The 23,209-nt window shown below is 48.8% G+C and overlaps 1 protein-coding gene across 3 annotated transcripts; it reads right to left on the reverse strand.

The window, feature by feature from the left end:
* Positions 1 to 1,789: 1,789 nt before the first annotated feature.
* Positions 1,790 to 22,832, reverse strand: Fam107a (family with sequence similarity 107 member A). Of its 3 annotated transcripts, none has more exons than XM_032917922.1 (4): positions 22,637 to 22,832; positions 4,410 to 4,584; positions 2,841 to 2,997; positions 1,790 to 2,155 (listed from the first exon to the last, which is right to left on the reverse strand). In XM_032917922.1, exons 1-4 carry the CDS (start codon positions 22,713 to 22,715, stop codon positions 2,048 to 2,050), a joined length of 519 nt encoding a protein of 172 aa, XP_032773813.1. In that variant the 5' UTR covers positions 22,716 to 22,832; the 3' UTR covers positions 1,790 to 2,047. The 3 variants fall into 3 exon arrangements, with proteins under 3 accessions (XP_032773813.1, XP_032773814.1, XP_032773815.1); XM_032917923.1 differs by lacking the exon at positions 22,637 to 22,832 and adding an exon at positions 14,725 to 14,958; XM_032917924.1 differs by lacking the exon at positions 22,637 to 22,832 and adding an exon at positions 14,601 to 14,697.
* Positions 22,833 to 23,209: the final 377 nt, after the last annotated feature.

Consider the following 23,209-nt stretch of genomic DNA (forward strand, 5'->3'; position numbering starts at 1 on the left):
GAGAATCTAGATTTATAGTCACAAAGGCAGCGAGAGAGATGGAATTGGGACTAACAGATTCACAGAGTATCAAGGTCGCTACTATGGTTCCCCTGGAAGACCTGCCTTGAGGCCTCTTGTACTTTGGGGGTGTCTCTTTCATCCCTTGCCATTTCTCCTGGGACTGCCAAGTCCCTTGGGCGGTCCTACTCTATCCCAGAGGCCCCGCCTGTTCCTCTTTACATGTCAGAACAGCAATGGACCTGTAAGGAGAGAGCCCCCAACCCTCTATTTAGGAAATACACATCTTCAGCATAATACCTCACCAGCAGATACTTAAGACAGCTTCACTGCATTTAAACCATCGTTTCTCAACCTGTGGGGCATGACCCTTTCATGGGAGGGGGGTCACACATTAGATATCCTGCATATCAGATATTTACATTATGATTTTAATAGTAGTAAGATTACAGTTATGAAAAAGCAATGAAAATAATTTACTGTTGGGAGGGGGTTCACCGCAACATGAGAAACTGCATTAAAGGGTCCACAGCATTAGAAAGGTTGAGAACCACTCATTTAGACCTTCAGAGTGAGAAAAACACAGAGAGTCTATTTACACATCTCCATTCACTGTCAGACCCTGTGCTCATTCCACCATCATTTCCTGGAGGCAGATCCACTGGCGCCCCAGCAGGGAAATCCGAGGGTCTGTGGCATGAGAACTTGTGCTTGTCTGGCCATGTTGTTCCCACCAGCAAAGGGCTTAAAAGCTGAGTCATGGATTTCATTCTTCAGGGGAAAGGATTCAGGCCTGGCTTACTCTGTAGATCTTTTAAAAAATGGCATAGGAGCAAAAGATTCAAGTATCTGGGTGTTGTGGAGGAAGGGGACTTTAAGGAAGAAGAATGGGTGGGGAAGACCCAGATTGGGGGGAGGGGCAGGGTCTGAGGTGACAGTGCTGGCAATATTGACCTAAGAGTCTACTCCATCACCATGGCAGTGGGGTCTTCGAACTAATATATATATCTTTGCAGAGGAAATCATTGTGTAGTTGCTTTCCAAAACACTGTAGAAAGCTAAGGTTATTTTTGGCTAGAATTGTATGATAGTGTGGTTACACTAGTAAGAAATAAAAATTGGCAGTTACAGTCCCCTGACCAGGCTAGGGGTTCCTGTGTGTGTGTGTGTGTGTGTGTGTGTGTGTGTGTGTGTGTGTGTGTGTTGAGAATACTATGGATAGTGAGTAAAGAGTTTGGGTGGCTTTAGAGGAGGCTCTGGGAAACTCCTGGTCAGGGAGCCAAGAGAGTTGGATATTTCTAATAAACCACTCTTGGCTGCTTCAGCCTAGCTATGTGTTCAAACCCATGTCCTGGACCACCTCTGGGAGTATGTTATACATGTAGCTTCCAGGGACTGATCACAGGACTCTCTGATTTGTATTTACAGTAAACTTGGCAACATGCTGTTCTAGGCTAGAAATCGGAGCTCTGAGGCGAAGTGTAGTTAGTAATTTAGGGAGGGCAGTGGGGAGGAGAAATAAAAGCCAAACTATGAGGCAAGCGGGCAAGGCCTAAAAGGGCGTGGCTTGGGTCCCTTCCCACCTGGTCACAGCCTGCTGTGACCTCCCAGGCCCTTCCTTGCTACAGACATCTGGTGCTTTCTTTGCTCGTTCTGTGATTTCTCAAACAGGTGGCCTTAGGTTAAGCAGGAGTTGAGCTGTTTCCAACGCTAGGAGCTGAGCTGTTCCAAGAAGTAGGCCTTATTGGGCAACTGAAGCAAAATGGAGGGACACCTGGCTCTCTTCCTCTTCTGCGGGGAAGTCTCAGTGAGTCAGATCAGGAATGGCACCTCTGGAGGTCTTTCCTGGTAGTGGCTTCCTCTTGGTGCAGGAATGCTAGGTGCTCAGAAAAGTCCAGACACTTTTCCTGTGGGGTGCGGGGGGGGGGTTTCAGTTTCCCAGGGATAGCTTTCAGGCGTGCCTTGCTGGCATCATTGTGGGCTAGGGTCCTCAGGTTCAGGAGGGCTGGGCCAGAGTGAGTGCAGGAGCTGCTGAGTGGATGAAACTCTACAGTGCTCTCTCTTCGCTGGCCAGGGTGGTGATTCTGCGCAGGTTTTCCCGGACTTTGATGAACTCAGGGGCATGGTCCTCTTCTCTCTGTGGTGGGTTTTCCAGCTGGAGCAGAGAAACACAAGGAGTGAATTTGCAAAGTTGGTTGGGGGTTGGGGTTCCTAAACCCCATGCCATGGTGGGACCCAGGGTCCTGTCAATGGAGAAAGCCTGGGGTGGGTTTTACAAACCATTCCAAAGTTGGGATGTGTATCAGGAGAGTAGACACTTGAAAGAGAGTCAAAAAGATAAACCTAAAGAAACAAACAAACAAACAAACAAACAGATCTACCCTCACGTCAGGAAACATTATCAAAACAGTACGCATGAGGAAATCCCACCATCTCTGAATGTGGGGGTAGGGTGATGTGCAAAAGAATCCTCAAGGGCCAGCCTGGGGTTTTGAGCTTGAGCCTGTTCCTGCTCTGTAACCCGTATCATTCTGGAGAGTGCTCTCCTCTCCCTTAAGTCCCCAGCCAGCCCTCCCAGGACACAAGAACCCAGGACTCTCAGTTTACCCACATGGGGACAGTAAGAGCCTCCCACCTATAGAATAGAAATGCCACCTGCTCTCAGAGCAGGGGTGATCAGCAGAACTAACGTCCAGGATGTGGATCTTATAGGAGGCAGAGGGTCCGAGAAGTGATGCCACTGGAATAGAGTCACACGGCGGGCAGAGGTAGATTCTTGATCCTATGCTGGCCTTCCTCTTGGAGGAGGCTCAGACTGGAGCCGTGTGCCTCCTACCCACCTGGTTCAGTCTCTGCTGCCTTCTCAGCAGCTCCTGCTCGAAGGGGCACTGCATCCGCTTGGCCTCCAGCTCCTCCTCCTTCTTTTTGATCAGCTGATTCCTGCGACGGTGCTCCAGGACCCGCTGCAGTTCTGGCTTGCGGTCCATACCCAGGCCCCTGGGGGTGGGGGTGGGGGGAACAGTCAGAATTTTTTTCCCAGCCTGGCCCTGACTTTTCCTGTGATACCAATCCCGGGCCGGAAGGGGACGCTCTCACCGGCCCATGCTATAGAGAAAGTCAGAGATCCCCCCCCCTCCACACACACACACAGCAGGGCAGGCGCAGGTACAACCAACCGGTGAGTGAGAATTTCAGAGCAGGCTGCAGAAACTAGGTGGTTGCTGGATATTTTATTAGAGCTTCTGATGACGGAAATGCTAGTCTTCGTTCTCTTAAAATTTCATGGGAATTAATTTCCTTACAAAGATATCAATTTATTCCCATTTTACATGCCAACTTTTTTAAGTCCAGGAGACAAAAAGCAATGCCTGTTTCTCATTTTTCCTTGATTATCAGTCACACTAACGGCCTTTAAAGTGTTTCTAACGTTCACATTCTCCTATTTGCATATTAATCCCACTCGTTTTGTTTATCCTTTCCTTGTAGACTATAGTACAGGAATATATGAATATTTCATACTGTATCTCTTCGATATAATTTATTTATATTGCAAATATTTCAGTTTGCTTGAAGCTGTTTTTCATCGTGGTGGTATTTTTGATACTAAAATGAATGACTATTGCCGAAACAACTGAGAACGTGAAAATGTTACAGTATTAATTGGAAACAAACCCACCAAGAGCCTCATGTGCAACGGGTATCTGTGGCATGACTTAGAACAGAAATCACACCAGCTCCAATATAACAACCAGACGGCAGAGGGCGCCATGACGGCACCACCAGCTTCCGCCAAGCCAGGAGATCAGGATCCTCACAACGGAGGATCTTACGCTGGCCATCCCGTGATTACTGATCACAGACGAGCCATAACCCAGTTTCCCCCTTAGCCCTTCTGTTTTACAGCCATGGTGTTCCCCAATAAATGGCTAAGAAAGGGTCATCACTATCCGATACCTTCTTTGCAATATTTGTGTGGTCTCTAGTTTTCTCTGCCAATATAACCCATCTACCCCCGGGGTTGACTCTTGCCCCTGCTTTAGTCTTTCTAGATATCATCTCTTCCATGAAGTCATATAGATAGTCCCCCTATCCCAGAAGCCCCTCTGGGGTCCCACATTTATTTAAAGCATCCAGCAACTTTCAATCCCCCTGGGGAGAGCAGAAACTGGGTCCCTGTTTTTCTGTATCTGATGCCCTGCATGCAATAAGTATTTAGTAAATTTATGCTGCATCTAAGCACACAGAAAGTAGACAGAGCTTCCAGGTTCACACAGTTTCTTCTGGGGACCCTGTTGGGGCTCCAGGCAATGGGTTTGGGCCACCCCTCCCCCCCAAGAAGCATCTTTCTAAGACCAGACGGCCTGTGCAGGCAGGGTATTGCTGGGCCAGCCATCTGGGTGCCATCCTACCTTTTGTGGTTCATAAGCAGCTCACGGTGCAGCTCCTGATGGCTTCGAGAGGCCTTCACAGGGTTTAGCAGCTTCTTGGGTTTGATGAGCTCTGAATTCCACTCTCTGTACTCTGGCCTGGCCATGAGTCCCTCGATGTCAGCCCGCTCCCTCTGGATCTCTGAGTACATGGCGGCTGTAGCGATGGGAAGTAATGTTACTTCAAATATGTCCACATCCCCTTTGGAGCACAGAGTTCCCACACAGACAGTGGCTTCTGAGCAACTTGGGTAAGCTCCTGACCATCACTGTCTTGCTTTCTGCCTCTCTGTTGCGGGACACAGCCATTCCACCAAGGTAAAAAGCTTGTTGTGATTATTGGAGATGATGTTCGTCTGGGACGTGGGGTACTGAGGTGCAAGGAGACCTAGGCTCACCGTAGAGGCTGTCATGGGACTGGGGAAATGGTTCATTCAGGACAGAGCTTGCAACCTGAGTTGGATTCCCAGCAACCTGGGGAAATGCCTGGCACGATGCTGTGTGCTGGGAATTCTAGCACCGTGAGGTAGACGCATGGGGAGCTCACAACCAAAGTGCAGATATATGGTCTCTGGCGGTGCTTGGTAGTTTTGTGTCAACATGACATAGCAGCTAGAGTCATCTGGCAAGGGTGGAGGGAAGGGTGGGGTGGGGCAGACCTCGATTGAGAAAATGCCTCCCTAGGAACAGGCTGGTGGCAGGCCTGCAGGGCATTTTCTTAATTAGTGTTTAATGTGGAAGGTTTTAGCACATGTGGGCAGTACCATCCCTGGGCTGGTGTTCTTGGGTGCTATAAGAGTGCTAGCCTCAGGGTTGGGGATTTAGCTCAGTGGTAGAGCGCTGCCTAGCAAGTGCAAGGCCCTGTTCTGGTCCCCAGCTCCGAAAAAAAAAAAAAAAAAAAAAAAAAAAGAGTGCTAGCCTCCTGTGAGTAAGCCCACCGGTGTGCTGCACTTCTCCACAGCCTCTGTATCAGCTTCTGCCTCCAGGTTCCTGCTTGGTTGGAGTTCCTGTTCTGGTTTCTTTTATGATAACTAGTGATGTTCAAAGTGTCAGGCAAATAAACTTTATCCTCCTCAAGTTGCTTTTGATCATGGTGTTGCATCGAAGAAAGAGTAACCCTGACTAAGACACTGACAGAAGAAAAAAAAAATCTCAACAGCAAAAGGGACTATGAGTTTCTGCTTTCAACAAATTTGCATAAGAAAAGGAAAAGGTGTGAAGTGTGTGTGTGTGTGTATGCATGCACTGCATGCATGCGTGTGTGAACTCACACGCTTGTGTATAATCTGTAGCAGTTAAAGACAATTTGGATAAATGCTATGGTAAAAGGAAATATCATCCTTTACTGTTCAACTTTCTAGCCATAGTTCTGAAGTTGCGGCAGAGACACAGTTCTCTATTCTCCACACCAGGGAGTAGTCTGTGATATGCTGTGTCCCTTTAACAAACTGTTGTCTTGTCTGTCACACTCGTGGGTTCCACTTCTACCAAGTACCTGGATATTTGTCAATGGACTTTAGATTTAGGCAGAAAGCCTTCTCTGCCATAGACAGCTCCTGACACTTGAAATGCTTTAGAGAGAGGGAAGGGGACAGAAGAGGAGAGGAGAAGAAGGGGGGAGGGGAGCAGAGGGGAGGGGAGAGGAGAGTTCTATAAAAACAAGTCCTGGGAGGACAGCCGCTACCTGGCTGTTAGCGATGATTAGCGGTTCAGAATGATTACACTGAATATTAGGTGTCTCCCTTGTAGGTGGGGCTTTCAGAAGCACCCTGACCTCTTTTCTGAGAAAGGTCTTTCTGCAAAGCCTCGGCTGGTGCTGGCCCTGTAGCTTTCTGTCTACCTCCACAGTGCTAGCAGGACTAACCAGTGTATGTGTTGGCCGACCTGGCTGGTAGGGTCGAGTCTTTTCTGTGTGGTGAACATAGGCAGTGTCTGGTGTAATACGCAGTGAGCACTCAGTAACGTTTGTTGGTAATTTGTGTTAGGTGATTGATGAGAAAACTTTTGAGGTTTTGACCTTGGGGAACCAGAGCCCTAAGTTGGTTTCCATGTGACAATGGAGGTAGCAAGTCCCCACCCCACACCCTGAGATTCCACATTCTCTGTCTCTCTCTCAGCCTAGGTGGGCCTTGAACTTTATATAATTGAAGATGACATTGAATTTGTAGTCCTTGTGCCTCAGCCTCCAATCCCAGCAATGGAAAACTATTAATCATTCAAAGGTATTTTGGCGGTAGCCAGGTGAAGTGTAAGAGTATCTATCTGCCTTTTTTGTAAAAATCAAAAACATTTTTCCATACAATATATTCCGATCACAGTTTCCCTCTCTGCCACTCTTCCCCACCTTCCCATCCACCCACCTCCACGCCTTCTTCTCTCTAAAAACACAAATGGGCAAATTAAAAAAAAAAAAAACAAAAAAAAACAAGGAGCCCAACCGAATCAGAATAAAAACAAAGAAAACAAGCACAGCAGACACATACGCTCACAGACATGCATACACACACATAGAAACCCATAAAAACACGGAATTGGAAACCACAATACAGGAGCCAAAGACCAGTGACAGACAGACAGACAGGCAGACACACACACACACACACACACACACACACACACACACACACACACACAGAGCAATCAATAAGAGATAAAAACTCATTTTGTTTCCCTCAGCCTTCAGTTGGACGTCTACACCAGCTTCCCTTAAGTGTGCTTCGTATGCCCAGGAGATCCCGCTGCAGAATACTAATTTTTCTTTGGCAAGCAGCTGTCAATTGGAGCTGGCCTTCTGATTAGGGATGAGAGTTTGTATCCATTTCCCCTCTCACACTGGAACACCATCTAGCTTGGACCTGTGCATATATATATATATATATATATATATATATATATATATATATATATATGTATGTATGCTGGCATCTGCTTTATATTGAATTTAGCACTCTTAGACGCACTTTGGAAATGAGAATTTTAATCATTTCCTTTCTTCCTCATGAGGCGGTTTCTTTTCAGGTTTTATCGTAATTGTTTTGATTCTTAAGAAAACGATTGTGAGGCACCCTGGTTATTTATTTGCTTTTGAGATAGGATCTCTGTAACCTGAGCTAGCCTCAACATTGTGCTATAGCTAAGGATGACCTTGAACTTGTTATCCAAGGTTTAGGCCTATGCCACTGTGCTTGGAATCAAACCCAGGGCTTCATGCATCCCGGACAAGCACTCTATTAACTGAACTACACCCCCAGACCTCTAGTAAATGGGAACACTTGAAAATTACCATCTTCCTCCCTGCCCATCGAGAGAGCATAGTTTTTTAGTTGATGGGGGTCCTGTCTTCTGGGAGCCAATATATCAGAATGCCTTGATGCAAATTGTATTTTTGAGATCCCTATTTGGTATCTACTGTTATCGAGTTCTCTGATCTTTATTTGAACTCTCTGTAGTACTTCCCATGTCCTCAGCTCCTGTCCTGTCCAAGCTGTCAACACACCACACTCCATATCTCCTTGACTGGCCATTGGCTGTGTCCTCACCCTCTTTGGGCCCCAAGCCTCCCAGTTCGGACAGAGTACTTCTCATCAGCCACACCACCTTTAGAAGAACTCATCGTATGTTGCTAACATGCTAAGACTGCAAACAGAAACAAGCTACATAACTTTTGGAGAGTTATAAAAAATAATATTAAAATGTAGTATTATAGTTATCTAATAGTATTTTTAAGAAGACATACCTATATATCCAGTGAAACAATAGGAGGGAGATTCAGTTGTGTGGTCAGAATAAATGCACAGAATTAAGAGCTACTACGTATAGGAACGACCACTGAGAAAGTATAATTAATGTATGTCATGCATTCTGCAGATGCTTATATTCCTGTCATTCGCCAAGTATTGTGGTAACACTAGGTACCCAGAGCCCTGCTCTGAAGATTACGAATGGCTGAGAAAAAGGATCAAGTTCAGCCAGGTGCTGGGGAGGGTCTCTCTGAGGAGTGGGGCCCAGTATCTGGGCATTGGGAGGGAAGAGGAGGCTGCTCCAGGCCTGGGGAACAGCTGTCTGACTCCCGCACCTTGAACAAGCTGGGTCTGTTCTGGAACCACAAAGGCACATTGTGCCCAGAGTGGCAAGCTCTGGTGGTGGAGTGTTCCCTGTGAGGGTGGACAGTTGGCTTCAGGTCCGGGAAAGGGCGAGGCAGATTGGATTTCTAAAAGGTCATGCCGGCCGGCAGCCACGTAGGGGAAACGGTCCGCAGGCCTCAGGAATTTTTATTTCCTTCACTTCCAGTATGCTGCTTCTGTTTGCCTCTTAGTCTCCTGTTACATTCCAGAGAAACCTCAGGTTGACCTGGCTGACCTCCTTCGCCCGCAGGCCACCCCCTTGGGAAGTTGTGATTTCCAGGGTGACTCTGAGACTACTTGTCTGGTTTAAACCTTCTGTTGCCACTGTCTTGAAATATCTCATACACATTGGAGAGGAGCCCCTCATTTTGTCCTGGGCCCTGAATGAGGAAGAAAGGGCTCATGGGAACCCTTAGGGTTTAAGAACTGCAAAGTGAGCCTTCCAGCCTTTAATTATGATAGACAAAACTGTGTGAAAGGCTCTTGAGGAGGCCCTGCCATGAAGATACTGTTTAAGGGAAGATTTGGAGCTCTGTGGTCACAAGCTGCCTTACTGCAGGTGCAGCCCTGGTTGCCAATAGGAACCCTCTAATCTTGGGCATCGGACCAGGCACTGCATAACTTCAAAGCAGAAAAAAAAAATCTGGATTATCCTGGAGGTCAGGCGGGGCTTCCTGAGGTAGAAATCTGGAGTTACTCCCAAGGCTGCTGGGGTTCTGAGCAACCTAACACTACTCAGGGTGTGGTCGCGATGAGGCGACACCCTGGTCAGAAAGAACAGCACTGAAAGAAAACAGGCTGGCAGGGGCCAGGAAGGGCCAATAAAGGAAGAGTCACGTGGCTTATGGCTTTAAGGGGAGCTTAGAAGTATTTGACATTCACATCTGGATTTGGATTTTAGCTCCGTCCTCAAACCATTGAAGGTTTCTGTACAGACTCGCAGGAGTCTGATGCCTGCCCACACCATTGAAGGCTTCTATACTGGAATCTGATGATGCTTGCCCACACCACTGAAGGTTTCTGTACAGGAGTCTGATGCTTGCCCACATCATTGAAAGTTTCTGTACTGGAGTCTGATGCTTGCCCACACCATTGAAGGTTTCTGTACTGGAGTCTGATGCTTGCCCACACCATTGAAGGTTTCTGTACTGGAGTCTGATGCTTGCCCACACCATTGAAGGTTTCTGTACTGGAGTCTGATGCTTGCCCACATCATTGAAAGTTTCTGTACAGAGTCTGATGCTTGCCCACACCATTGAAGGTTTCTGTACTGGAGTCTGATGCTTGCCCACACCATTGAAGGTTTCTGTACTGGAGTCTGATGCTTGCCCACACCATTGAAGGTTTCTGTACTGGAGTCTGATGCTTGCCCACACCATTGAAGGTTGAAGGTTTCTATACTGAATCCCATTGAAGGTTTCTGATGTTTGCCCACACCATTGAAGGTTTCTGTACTGGAGTCTGATGCTTGCCCCACACCATTGAAGGTTTCTATACTGGAATCTGATGATGTTTGCCCACACCACTGAAGGTTTCTGTACTGGAGTCTGATGCTTGCCCACACCATTGAAGGTTTCTGTACTGGAGTCTGATGCTTGCCCACACCATTGAAGGTTTCTGTACTGGAGTCTGATGCTTGCCCACACCATTGAAGGTTTCTGTACTGGAGTCTGATGATGCTTGCCCACACCATTGAAGGTTTCTGTACTGGAGTCTGATGCTTGCCCACACCATTGAAGGTTTCTGTACTGGAGTCTGATGCTTGCCCACACCATTGAAGGTTTCTGTACTGGAGTCTGATGCTTGCCCACACCATTGAAGGTTTCTGTACTGGAGTCTGATGATGCTTGCCCACACCATTGAAAGTTTCTGTACTGGAGTCTGATGATGTTTGCAAGGCTCTTGGCAAATGTCTAGTGCTACGTTTTGTGCTGGTTCCCAAGGCTGCTACAGACGGCAATGCAGCTTGTGAGTTGCACTCTCAGGCCTCACCTCCCGTAGATTAAATTATGAATAATGGCCTAGAGTTGCAGTGTGGCCATCTCATTAGCTGCTGTTGCCCTTAAATATATCCTGATCCTACTCTCTTACTTTCCTTGAAAAAGGAAATTAGTTAAGTCATTAGACATTAACCTTGGCTCCATGTTGGGGTCCTCGGGGCATCGAATCCTACCTTAAGAATTCCAATTCAGTTGGCTTAGGAGTGCAGTCTTTGAGAGGGTTGCAAACTCCTGGGTGATTCACTCCTGGGTGTCTTCGTAAAGCAGGAAGAAGGAGGGAAGAAAGGAGGGGGCAGGAAGCATTCAAGCCTCTTTGCTCTGACTGAGTAACTCTAGCTGGCTGTGGCTGGCCAGTCACTACAAGCAGGTCTGGTTGAAGGCATTCTTCTTAGGTCTTTAACCCAGACATCCTCCTCTGGAGAACTGTGGGACAGTGAAAGACACCCTGGTTCTCAGTTGAGGAGGTTTGAACCCTGGAGACCCTGAAAGGGCTGATAGGCGCTTTGCCTGACTCCCAAGGAAACCGGGCTGGTCACTGGCCCACAGCCCTCCATAGATCTGTGACCATCTGTCACATAAGGGAAACACCCCAAGCTCCTTCACAGGTAGAGGACATGACCGTAGGTCAAGTAGGCTCAAGACAGATCTCCATTATAATGAGATACCTAAAGGTCTGGAGACTTAGCCAATGAACTTTCCTTCCAGAAACTCCTCCCTGCAAAAGATATTTAATCCCAGGCCCACTCTGAGAAGTGAAGTACAATTTTTCTCATTCCCTATCCACCATCACAGTAAATGCCTTGAAACCATGAACTACCTCTTCTTATGGGATCCACAGTGGCGAGCCATTGAGAATCCCTTTGCCTACAGAGCCAGTCACCTAATCTTCCATAGAAGACCTCCCTGCCCTCCCAGCTTCGGCCCTCCACCAAGCCCAAGACTGACAGCCAAAGACTTCCCAGCAGGACCAGTTGGAGCATCCCCCCTCCTTTTTCCCCTCTGCCCCTGGCTAGATCGGCCCCCACTCTGTTTCTGCAGCATCCCAGCAGTGCCTGGATGCCCAAGAGCCTAAGAACTGAAGGCCACAGCCTCCTTGCAGGCCTCGGGACCCCCGAGCCAGCTCGGGCTGTGTCCTGCCCTCAGACGGTGCTTCCCTACCCCAGAGCAGTGTCCCGCAGCTTCCCACAGTCAAACGGGTCAAACTTCCTGAATCCTGCCTCCCAGAGCAGCCTGAGCCCTGTGACAGAGCGGAAGGACAGAAGTGGGCCCCCTACTCAATCTTACAGAGAATCATGGCGACCGAGGAGGTTCTGTTGGGCACGGAGCTCTGGGGCCAGAAGGTATTGGCTAAATGAGTGGTCTGTATGTCTCTAAGAGGGTCGAAGGGTCACAGGGATAAGAATACAGAAGAGAGACTGGGGCCTCTCATTCTTCACAGGTTCTGCTGGTAACCCAAAAGGTCCCACAGTTCCTTCCTAAAGACTCAGTCTGGTTCTGGGTGTGCACAGACTGGTGGGAACAGTAGCTTCGATAGCAATCCCTGGTCTTTCCTGGGCAGTGAGGAGAGAGCTGGAGGAAAATGATACTCTTGCTACAGGGTGAAGTTTACACTGAGAACAGCTATAGGAACCTGGTTACTGCACAAGATCCTTTCATCCCCCTCCCCCCCTTTTTTTTCCTTTTTTTTGGAGCTGGGGACCGAACCCAGGGCCTTGCGCCTGCTAGGCAAGCGCTCTACCACTGAGCTAAATCCCCAACCCCCCCACCCCTTTTTAAGAGGGTTTCACATATCCCCAGTTGGCCTCAAACTTGTTACATAGCCAAGGGTGACCTTGAACTCTTGTTGCCCTGCTTCTACCTCCCAAGGGCTAACACTATAGGCATAGCCACCATGTCCCATTTATGGGGTATCATCGCTCCATCTCAGGGCTTTGTGCATGCTGGGTAAGTTCTTGACCAACTGGACTGAATCCTTATGGTCTTCTTGTCCCTTTCTGACTATGCATTCCCTCTATCTTCAATGTTCTTATTGTGTTTCTGGTCTATCAGTTACAACACATGACACTGGGTTCACAGAGTGTTCAGGGATTAAAGCAAAAGAAACAATATCACACATGATCTTAGCTTGTGTGACCTCAAGCAAACAGCTCCCGCTCTCTCAGCCTCTGACCAGTGGAGATCATGGCCACCTCCCGTCCCCTCAGGTCATTAGAATGTGAGACCTTGTGGTGTGCACACTGCAGTTTGTAGACTACCTGGCTGAGTAGGCAGACTGTGAACCTCTTTCTTGTCCTGCATGTTTTGGAGTGAGCATGGGACTTGGTCTGAATCTCTTGATTATCTTGGAGGCAACTCATTTTGTAGTTGAAGAAATCAGGGCTTATCAAGCTAAGGTACACCCCAAGTACTTAGCAAAGCCAGGATTGTTGGACTCCAAACCTAGTACTCTTTCTACCATAGAACTGTCTCCCAGGAACGACATGTTTTTGACTCAACAGAACCAATTTACAGCCCTTTGCGCTCTCTCTCTGTCTCTCTCTCTGTCTCTCTGTCTCTCTCTGTCTCTCTGTCTCTGTCTCTCTGTCTCTGTCTCTCTGTCTCTCTCTCTGTCTCTCTCTCTCTCTCTCTCTCTGTCTCTGTCTCTCTCTGTCTCTCTCTGTCTCTCTCTGTCTCTCTCTCTCTCTCTCTCTCTCTCTCTCTCTCTCTCTCTCTCTCTCTCTCTCTCTCTCTCTATACTCAATAAACCCCCGTGAAGAGGAAGGCTGAGAACATGACGGCATGACGGCCAGAGAACCAGCCAATGAGAAACGCAAACACTGCCCTGCTGCTTGAAGCAGCTTTTTCCTGTCAGGCCTGTGGCCAGGTTTCAACCCCCTGTTCCTCTAAACCTTTCTGGTTCAGCATCAGCAGGGAGGCTTTGAGAAGCACTGGCAAGAGAAGGAGAAACATTCAGAAAAATGACAAGCTGGCTGCCACATGTCCTGCTTGCTCTCTCCTCCCTGTGGGTGGTATGCATTTGTAACTCAATGGCTGGCCAGTAACCTAAGAACGCATTTGGCAACAGCTCTAGGTCTCCCTGCAGACTCAGGTCAATCTTCTTCGCCTTGGAGCCACCTATCCATTTAGGCAAGAGGGCTCCAGACTACTCCAGGTCTTGGTCCCCTGGATCCGTTTCACCAGAGAAAAGAAAGGTTGGATTTGAAGGGTGAGGCCTATAGGGTCCATAGCAAGGCTGGGGATTGTGCCCTGTTGTAGAGCAGGAACCAGTGTGAGCGGATGTCCCATGCTGCTATCCTTGTGATCTGATGACAGCGGTTCTACCTGGCAGCTGGCTCAGGGAAAAATCACAGCAGGGGTTGCCACGCTCCACAGTGAGGAAGCCATCAGGATCCAAGCGCCCAGAAACCCATGTGTGGGGGAGGACTGTTTCAAATTTAGAGCCCATCCCACTAATAGCAGCTTCCTAGTGACAGGCAATCCCCCGATCCCTGGATCCCTGATTTCTCTAGGCCCAGACTGGCCGTGTACCACGTGATGAAGCCAAGTCCATGGGCAAGGCAGGAATCACCCATAGCCTGCATTCTCAGTACAGGCTGAGTAATGAGCTATGCATCTAGTTCCCGACTCAAAACTCTCAATAAACTGAGAAGGTGGGCAACCCCTTCTTAGGAACAGACCTCAGAGACGTCGCCTGATTTCTCCCGATCACATAGCCAGTGTGTGAGGGAGCGAGAATCCGAGCTGGGCTTTGGTACCCAAATCCAAGTTCTGTGCTTTTCTCATTGCATACAGAACCTGGACTATCTGCTGATTGTGTCTATCTGTCCGCTATTAAGTGAACCCTCCTTGCTGACCCTACGTACCCCTACTGTGTGATGATGGATTTAAGAGAGGCTGTAGCAGATGTTAAATTCCTCTCAGTGTTTAGAAGTAAAAGGTCAACCAGACTGCCGGGTTGTAACTGAGAGCCTACTTAACCCTCTATCTCCCACCCCCACTTCACATCCCTGCTTCTTCTCATCTCAGTAAGGCAGCGTCCCAGTACCTACATTTTGAAGGGCTTAGTTGCTGGGACAGCTTGCTCCGATGCTCTTAGGTCATCTCCTTCCCACCACCTTCTCCTAGAACACAGTCAGCCTAACAGATGTGAAGCAGAATAGATTAGAGTCTTACTTCTCTACAGGTCCCGGGCTGTGAGCTCCTCGGCAGTGTCTGGGCTGCGAGGTCCTCTGCAGGTTTCAGACTTAGGGAGTGCTAAGCCAGTCCCAGATGGCTGAGGCAGCCACCCCCAAAGGGCGGGCCTTAAACCCCCAAGACGGGAGGCAGTTTTGCATTCCCATTTATTCTGATAGCAATGAAAAAGAACTGTTGCTATAGAAACCGTTATTTTACTTGGTGAGTGGCCGTGTCCGAGACTCAGAACACCGTGTCCAAGCCACCCTGATTGAGAGGCACCAATAAATACCTGTGTTGTCAGATTGACGAGGAATATGACTCACGCCAAGCTTTGTTCTGAACAAGGCAGCTCCTGGCTTCTGAGGAGGAATTTCCCTTGTTTGTATGGGAGGGAATTCCAGCACTTCCCCAAAGGAGGGGAGGGGAACCACGCTTCCTGCTGCAGTGAGGGGTTCTTTAGAACTTGGCTCTTGGATACTAGCAGGGAGAGAACTATACCCAGACAGTTCTTGGCAGCCCTGCAGGCTTAGGTGTAAGAAACATTGCGAAGTGAAGTGGTCATCTACAAATGTGTTGGGCACGTGGACAGTCAGAGCATTTGGGAGGCAGAAGGACGTGGATCTCCGTGTTCAAGGCCAGCGTGGTCTACAGAGAGAGAGAGTTCCAGGATAGCCAGGACTACACAGAGAAACCCTATCTCAAACAAACAAACAAACAAACAAACAAACAAACAAACTTCACACAATTAAGTTCCACAGAAGAACCAGCAGGATGTAGTCCAGGAAAAGGGCAGCGGGTAGATTTGTACCTAGCCCACTCTGATCCTAGTCCCTTGTGTACTTTGGCTTTCCTGTGTGTGTCGGCTGCCCATGACCTCAATGAGATGGTGTTCACTAATGCAGCCTTCAGAGAACTGTCATGTGCTAAAGGCAGAGCCCCAATGTGCATGCCTGTGTCTGGCCACAATGAGAGTGCACGCAAAGAGAAGCTGAGGGCTTGGGCAGAACCCCAAAGCCAATCTAGGTGCTTGTAGATCAAAGGCCTTCTCTGCACCTCTGAGCCTACTGCTCAAGCCTTGGGCCCATTCTGTCGTTTGGCATTATTCTCTGTCCCCCAACTGAGGAAACCAGCCCCTGCCAGTGAGACTAGGCCTGTACCCCAGTTTACTTTCTCATGGAACTATGGTCGGTCAAGAGCGATGAGGTTCAGGTCACATACATCACAGGTAGGCAGACATATTCCACACGCAGTTTGAGTTCATTTTGACCCTAGGATCTGTTCATGTAGTCAATATCTAATATGTATGTGTATATTTCCTGGCATGTTCTAAGTGGGCGTATGATGGGAAAGCGACAGAGAGAGACAGTACCCCTGTTCTCAGGGGACCCACATTCAGTGTGTGTGTGTGTGTGTGTGTGTGTGTGACAGTAGATAAAAAGACATACAAGAAAATGTCAACCAGTGATGTATGACTGTAGAAAGGCTGAGTAAGGAAGGGCAGTGACTGGAAGCTTGGGAAAGGTGGGCGCAGACAAGGAGTCATTGCTTATGTGGGACAAATGTTTAGGGTGAGCACAGATAGTGTCAAGGCTCTGGAGTGGGAATGAACTGGGGATGATAGAGGGAGGCCAGTAGAGCCAAAGTGGAGAAGGACAGAGATGGTGGAAGGGCCTGAGAAAGGGAGATGCAGGAGGGAACCACCCTGAAGCCACAGAAACTTAAGAGTCACACATTCTTGGGCATGAGAAACGCTCTAGGAATAACGTTTAGTACTCTATGTCTATTGCTCCCAAGTCTGCCTTTCTGGAAATTCCTGGAATAGTGGCCTCCCCCAGTTTCCCATCCTGGCTGCTCCATTTTACTCCTGGCCAAATAGGACGACAGAAGTCTCGTATGGGCCGGGGGTGTATCTTAACTGTAGAACGCTTGACTAGCATATAGAAAGCCTTGGGGTCTATTTCCGGCATTGCATAAAACTGGGTGTGGGGGTTCATACCTGTAATCAGACGATTGTCAAGACCATCAGCTCCATAGCCAGTTCAAGACCAGCCTGGGCCACATGGAATCTCATTTAAATTATTCGATTATTTATTATTTGATTATTAAATTTAATGATCAAAACCAAGGACTTGTCAAATCACCATTGCTATGCCTGCTTCCTTTATCTTATTGTACAAAGAAGAAATTGGGCATGTTTTGGGGGGGGTTGGTGGCCCATCAGAACTGACCTTGGTGCCTAGTGACAGCTGAGGATCTAAAAGCCCTAAATAGGGACCTGACAGCTTCTACTCCTCTCCAGAAAAGACAGAAGCCCACATCCCAGTCCATTCTAGAGGAAGTGGCTCTGAGAGTCCCCATACTGGCCACTCCCTGTTCTAGAAAGTCCTGGTAGCTGGTTCAGGACAACAGATGGCCAAGGACAGTTAGGCGAGAAACCTCGAGGCAAGGTGCCATTTTCTCTGTGCAGTCATAATTCTCTCTGTTGCTCCAACTAAGGCTTTTGTCAGAGCCCAGCTTGGATACAGACCCAGAGGCTCACCCACTAGGCTGGCAGGGGCCTTCCCTTATTCTTAGGGATCCTGACTTCTGTCCCAGTACTGAGATGTTTGCTATGGATTAGACATAAGGTGTTCCTCACAGAGGCTCAGTGTGAAGGCTTATTCTCCAGATGTGCTATTGACAACTAGTCATGATGGCCTTACCCTCAGCAATAGATCAATGGGGTCACAGTTGAATGGGCTGTCAAAAGGAAGGGAATAGGTCTCTGGGAGAGGGTGACTTTGGGTACATTTTATCCCTGTCCCGCACCCTTGGACTCTATGTGATAAGCACTTCTACCATGTTTCTGTCTTGTCATGGTCTTAGAAGCCATGGGAGCTGTGCTCAAAAACTACAGCTGACCTGAAGACATCCAAAGTATCCATGCCAGGAGCCTGCAGTGGCTCTTCCTGTCCTGTGTGAGCGCTCGTGACACTGCACAGGAGATGGGCAATCAGAGACACCACTGTTTAAACCACAACTGTCCACAGGACAAATAACGGCACCTTCCGTGGGGTGCAGCCAACCGGCATGTCAACCTAGAAAGGATGTGCCCTACATGGTAGGGAAAACATGTAGTGTCATCCCCCCCCCCTTTTAAATGCATACATAGAGAACCCATTTCTGTGTAAACAAATCTGTCAGCAGTGGTCAGTTCTAGGAGACTAAATCTCAAATGTCATAGCTAGGTATGACTGGAGTATGAAAAACAGAATGGGGGTATGCTCACAGGTGACCAGTCAGAACTTTCCATAGGAACCTAGACAGGGGAGTGAGTGCGTATGTGTGTGTGTGTGTCTGTCTATCTGTCTGTCTGCCTGTGTTTCTGAGGCTCAAAAGCAGGACCCCGGGCATGCTACATAAGTGATTTACCACTGAGGCCCTCCCAGGCCCAGGAATAGCGATTTTCTATACGCCTCTCAGGAACCCTTGGTATTTATATTTTCGAACTACCCTCTGATAAAATAAAGTTATAAGCCCTTGTTCTTTTGTTACTACTCTGTAATGTTTGTGGCTTAATAATGAACAAACCCATCTCTACATTGCTTTCTTCTTCTTCTTCTTCTTCTTCTTCTTCTTCTTCTTCTTCTTCTTCTTCTTCTTCTTCTTCTTCTCCTCTCCTTCTCCTTCTCCTTCTCCTTCTCCTTCTCCTTCTCCTTCTCCTCCTTCTCCTCTCCTCCTCCTCCTCCTCCTCCTCCTCCTCCTCCTCCTCCTCCTTCTTCTTCTATCATAGGAAAGCACCTGACTGAAATCAGCTTGAAATCCTGTGTGTGGGCACCTATGTTCATTTGTAATATGGAAGGACAGGACTTATGAACCTGTCAGGAGTGATCCAGAAATCTTCAGGGTTCAAGGTGGAGCCGCTGCCTCTCTGCCCCTTGCTTTTCTTCTCTTTAGAAGTTGACGGGCAGAATTCTCACTCAGCTCCATAGTGGGCTGGGGGGACAGAAGGAGACTGCCACGCCTCCCTGCCGCACTCAGCCCTGGTGCCTGCTAGTATGAGAGGAAAGTGTCCTGAAGATGGGGTGGGGGGCTGGGGGTGGGGTGGTAGGGTGGGAGCGTGGGGAAGTGGGGTGTGTGTGGGGGGTGCAGGGATAGGTTGAGTGTGGTCATTCCCTGCTGTGGTGCAGGGAAAACGTTCCAAACAGCTTTCTTTCTTTTCAGTCTAGTTTACTTCAGTCCAGTAGCATCAAAAGCAATTCAGCTGGGCCTGCAAACATCAGAGAAGTTTCCACAGCAACTCGAAACTTCTCCCTTGGCCCTGTGTTTTGGAGTCTCAATCTCCAAAGAAGCCCACAGAACAGTCCCTGGATCAAAGTGGCCGCCTCTCTGGCTACTCTGGACATTTTCTGCTGAAAGGACCTTGGGGGGCGGGGCGGGGGGGTGGGAAGGAGCTCGCTGGCCTTAGAGCTTGCCACGGAGCCCACAGAGAGATTGTAAATTGGTGGAGAATTGCCTTTCCAAGTTTGAACTGGGAAAATTTTACCCTGGAGGAAGGGATTTCAAGCGTGAACGCAGGAAGTGGAGCAGGGCAGCAAGAACCAAGAGTCCTTTTTTTTCTGAAAGCTGGCTCTGAACCTGCTGCCATTGGCTTAGTGAATTTGGTCTCTAAGAGTGATCTTACCCTTGTTTTAGTTTTCTTGTTGTGAGAAAAGCTAGGATATAGTCTCATGCGCTCTCTCTCTCTCTCTCTCTCTCTCTCTATATATATATATATATATATATATATATAGTCTCATGCGCTCTCTCTCTCTCTCTCTCTCTCTCTCTCTCTCTCTCCATAAACAAAGAGAGAGAATACTTACGAAATATATGTGGAAAAATATATGTGGAATTTGCATACAAATGTATGTTGAGAAGATCATAGTAAGCCATATAATTTCAGAATGCCCATGTTGGTAGAGAGCAACACTCCTAGAATCTGAATTTCAGAGAAGCAATGGAGTTGTTCAGTACAACCGCATCCACTTTACGTCTGGAGCTATTTACCTTAAAGTCTTCCTATGAGGTTCAAATCGCACCAGGGTCCAGACTTTTGTTCGTTTGTTTTGTTGTTTTATAGCGTAGTGCTCCTTGGTAGCGGTAGTGGATTGGAGGTTTTCCGCCCCCTGGTGGCTAACGAAGTATACACCACCTGGGGTAGTACCCTGTAATTTACACTGCAGGAGAGAAAGAAGCCTTCTTTCCTATGGTGGAAGTAAAACTTGCCAGGGAGACATTTTTCAGGGGACGATAAATAGCTTTTCAAGTATGAGTAAGCATACGTTATGTCACAGAGATAGTCCTTCCAGGCACAGAGAGAGAGAGAGAGAGGTTATGAGTATCTGGTGCCAACCTTGATACCAACCCTGGATCCGTGGCTGGCTGACTTTCAGCTAGCCCTCCTCATCTCTAAAACGGGGCATTGTTCTGATGAACAGAGGGCACAGGACATGGAAACCTTGGGGCCCAGTCGGGCCACCTGCCAAAGTGGCAGCTACTATCTCAATACCACACATGACAGCTATCAGAGCTCCCAATCAAGTGAAAAAGATTGGAAATTCATTAGGAAGCAAACGAACAGGTCAGCTCTCCTGGGGGGGGGGGAGGGAGGGACGGACCGAGAAAGCAGCTCTTCCAGTGTGCCTAGTAGATGGTTGTAGCAAGGAGGATTATGGGGCAAGCTTTTGATTCTTGCATTCTCTGATTAGCTGTGGATGCGCACATGGCTGTTATGGTTGCTTTTGTTGGAGACAGGGTCTTGCCACGTCACATGGGCTGGCCTGGAAGTCGCTAAGCAGCCCAGACTGGCCTTAGGCTTGCAATGATTCTCCTGAGTGGCACTATACGGCTCTGTGTTTTCCTAGTAGTGTACTCTTGGGTGAGGCTCAAGGCTGCTGTCCAAGGATACAGCTGCTCTCTCCCATTGCATACTGTACTCTCCCGGGGACATCCAAAGGGCACCTCACTCCCGTTCTCCTGTTTTTCCTTGTGTTGGACAGTAGGGGGAGCAATTCCTGAGTTCATGGCTGTAGATTTGAATCTCAGCGTCACCCCTAACTGTGTCTGTGTTGTCTTAGACAAATCGTGCTACCATCTGAGTTCCAGTTTCCTCATTTTCCAACAGGAGTGGGTATTGCTTACATCTCTAGGAGGAAGAAGTCATACCTGCTCGAACTAGCAACACATCCCGTGTCCCCAATAGGGCGGAGTGCTTAGTAGAGGCCAATAAACATCAGATGGATGAGTACAGGAGTGAACTGGGTTGGCCAGATGACAGGGACTGTGACAGTAGTGGATGGCCAGATGTGTTGCCATTATTTCTGTCCTAGGGAGACAGGCTGACTTTGGAAAAGGAACCCCGAGTCTCAAAGTGTTTTCTCCCTCACAGAAGGGCAGAAAGATGCTTTCGCAGACTGTGGGGGCTATCTGCTTACTAAGAGGATATTTAGCGGGTCCTGCTAGAATTGTGACGGTAGAACTGGACACTGTTTCTATTGAGTGCTTCATATGTAAACACCCAATCCTTAAGGAGGCCTCTGTCTCTCTGTGGGGGGTGGGGTGGGGGGTGGGAGAGGACCGACCGCCTGTGACCCCTGAGCTCTGACTTACCTGCTGTAAGCTGAGAAAGGCCAAATAGCAGTTCCAGCAAGAGACAGTGCGAGGAAGGCCTTCCTTTTAGAGATCGTGCAGCCAGCTTTTATGTGAAAGTTAACCTCAGCATTGAGATCTGAAATCTGATTCCTTGATTAGGGGTTGCTGGCTCGACGACGGCGGTTGAGTTAGACCCTACCCCCAAGAAGGCGCTGTTGGTTCTGAAACCTTAGCCAGGTATTGTCTGGGGGCTTAAGGCAACCCTTGTTCAAACTGCTAACTAATTTGGTGGGCGTTGTCTCTCGCGGCAGGGGAGGGGCACGGCAACCCTGAGCTCTAGGCACCCTGGGGACCTAGGCAGGCGTCGCCACCGCAAAACGCGTTGCCGACCCAGCCACCTTACTACTTCTGGCTTCATAGGACTGACCACTAGCTGAGACCCGCTTCTTGCCCAAGGCAAAAGGCAGCTGGGCAGGGGGCCAAGTCCCTTTATACTTTCGAATCACTTCCCCAGGAGGGCAATTTTCACCATCCCCCAAACCCTGACCAGTAGTTTAGTTTCTGAAGGAAAGAAACATCTTAAGCCCTCATCGAAGTCATTTTCTCCCTCTGTTCTTCTATATCCCGATATTTTTCCAAATTATTTTATGCGGACCATATATTCATTTATTTTATTATTTGAATAAAAGACTTCCAAAGTGTGCCTATTAGAAAATACAATGCTTATCTGCGCATAAGCAAGCAAAAAGTTAGAGACGAACACTTGTCATTAACAAAATTCAAAAGTCCGCTGTATGTCTCCTTCCCAGTTGTGTCCACAGTCAGCAAATGCTTTCTGAGCTGCCTGGAGCACGCCGTTCCCTCATCATAGGCAACCACCCACGGGACAACCAGGGTCCCTGGTCCGTGGTGGGCTGGGCTCATGAATTTTCTTCATCCACCCCCCACCGGACTTCCCCCTTCTTTCAGACCTATCAACCACCCTCGCTGCATGTTGAAAGCTCTTGGATTGGGGACCCTGCCTGGCATCAGCCCTGACAGGGACCTCGCGGGAGCTCTGCAGGCAGGACACGTAGTGTTACCAGAAGTTTGTACTTGTGCACGCGCATGCGTTTCCACACTTAGGAAGAGAGCATGGATGAAAGAGGAGAGAGAAGAAACGGAAGGACAAGAACAAGAAGTGATGAAGAAACGTCAAAGCCTTGGGAGATGTTGTGAAGGAAGAGACCTGGCGCCAAGGAAGGAAGGACCAGGGGCACTGCTGTCTGCAGAGGGTGGTGGTGAAGTTCCCTCTTACCTGACCTGAGCAGCACCGCTCGGTATAGCCCGGTGGCCTTGGCGGGCGGTTTGGCCCACTCGCCGAGCTTCTGCGCCATGCCCTGCGCTGTGAATCCCCACCGCCGAACCTGGACTGAGGGCTTGTGCAGCGTCTCACTCGGTGATAGTGACGCGCCCGGCTGCTCCACCCGCCGGGGATCTGGTTACTGTGGGCTGTGTGAGACCCAGCCTGCTTCCCAGATCTGCGTGGGGTGTGCGGCGGTGTGGGAGGGCCAAGGGGCACAGGCGGTCTCTGTGCCCAGGGACGCGGGAGGGTGTCCGGACACTCTGGCAGCATCACACAGAGTGCTGCCAGCATGGCCTCCTGCCCACCTCGCCCGGTTCTTGGCCACCGGACTCTGTGAGAGCTGCAAGCAGGTATGGGATTAGGAAGTGCCATTCCTGGGATCTGTTCCCAGCTGAGCTGGTGAAGAGAGGCCCAGGGTCCTCATCTGAGATGCGCAGAGATCCACGGTTCTTCACTCACAGGGTTACGCGGTGAGGCTTGGCAGGTGTAAGAGGAGGTGCTTAGAACCTGGCGGGTTCAGAGCAG

The sequence above is a fragment of the Rattus rattus genome, chromosome 12, assembly GCF_011064425.1.
Source record: "Rattus rattus isolate New Zealand chromosome 12, Rrattus_CSIRO_v1, whole genome shotgun sequence".
Taxonomy (NCBI): domain Eukaryota; kingdom Metazoa; phylum Chordata; class Mammalia; order Rodentia; family Muridae; genus Rattus; species Rattus rattus.

What these genes read in the sequence shown, in the direction of transcription:
- Fam107a (XM_032917922.1), bottom strand. Translation starts at nt 22,715, where the DNA reads ATGGCGCAGAAGCTCGGCGAGTGGGCCAAACCGCCCGCCAAGGCCACC. An exon ending in AGCGGTGCTGCTCAGGTCAG is followed by an intron (nt 4,585 to 22,636) that starts GTAAGAGGGAAC and finishes CCATCGCTACAG; the next exon opens with CCGCCATGTACTCAGAGATC. An exon ending in CTGCTTATGAACCACAAAAG is followed by an intron (nt 2,998 to 4,409) that starts GTAGGATGGCAC and finishes CCCCACCCCCAG; the next exon opens with GGGCCTGGGTATGGACCGCA.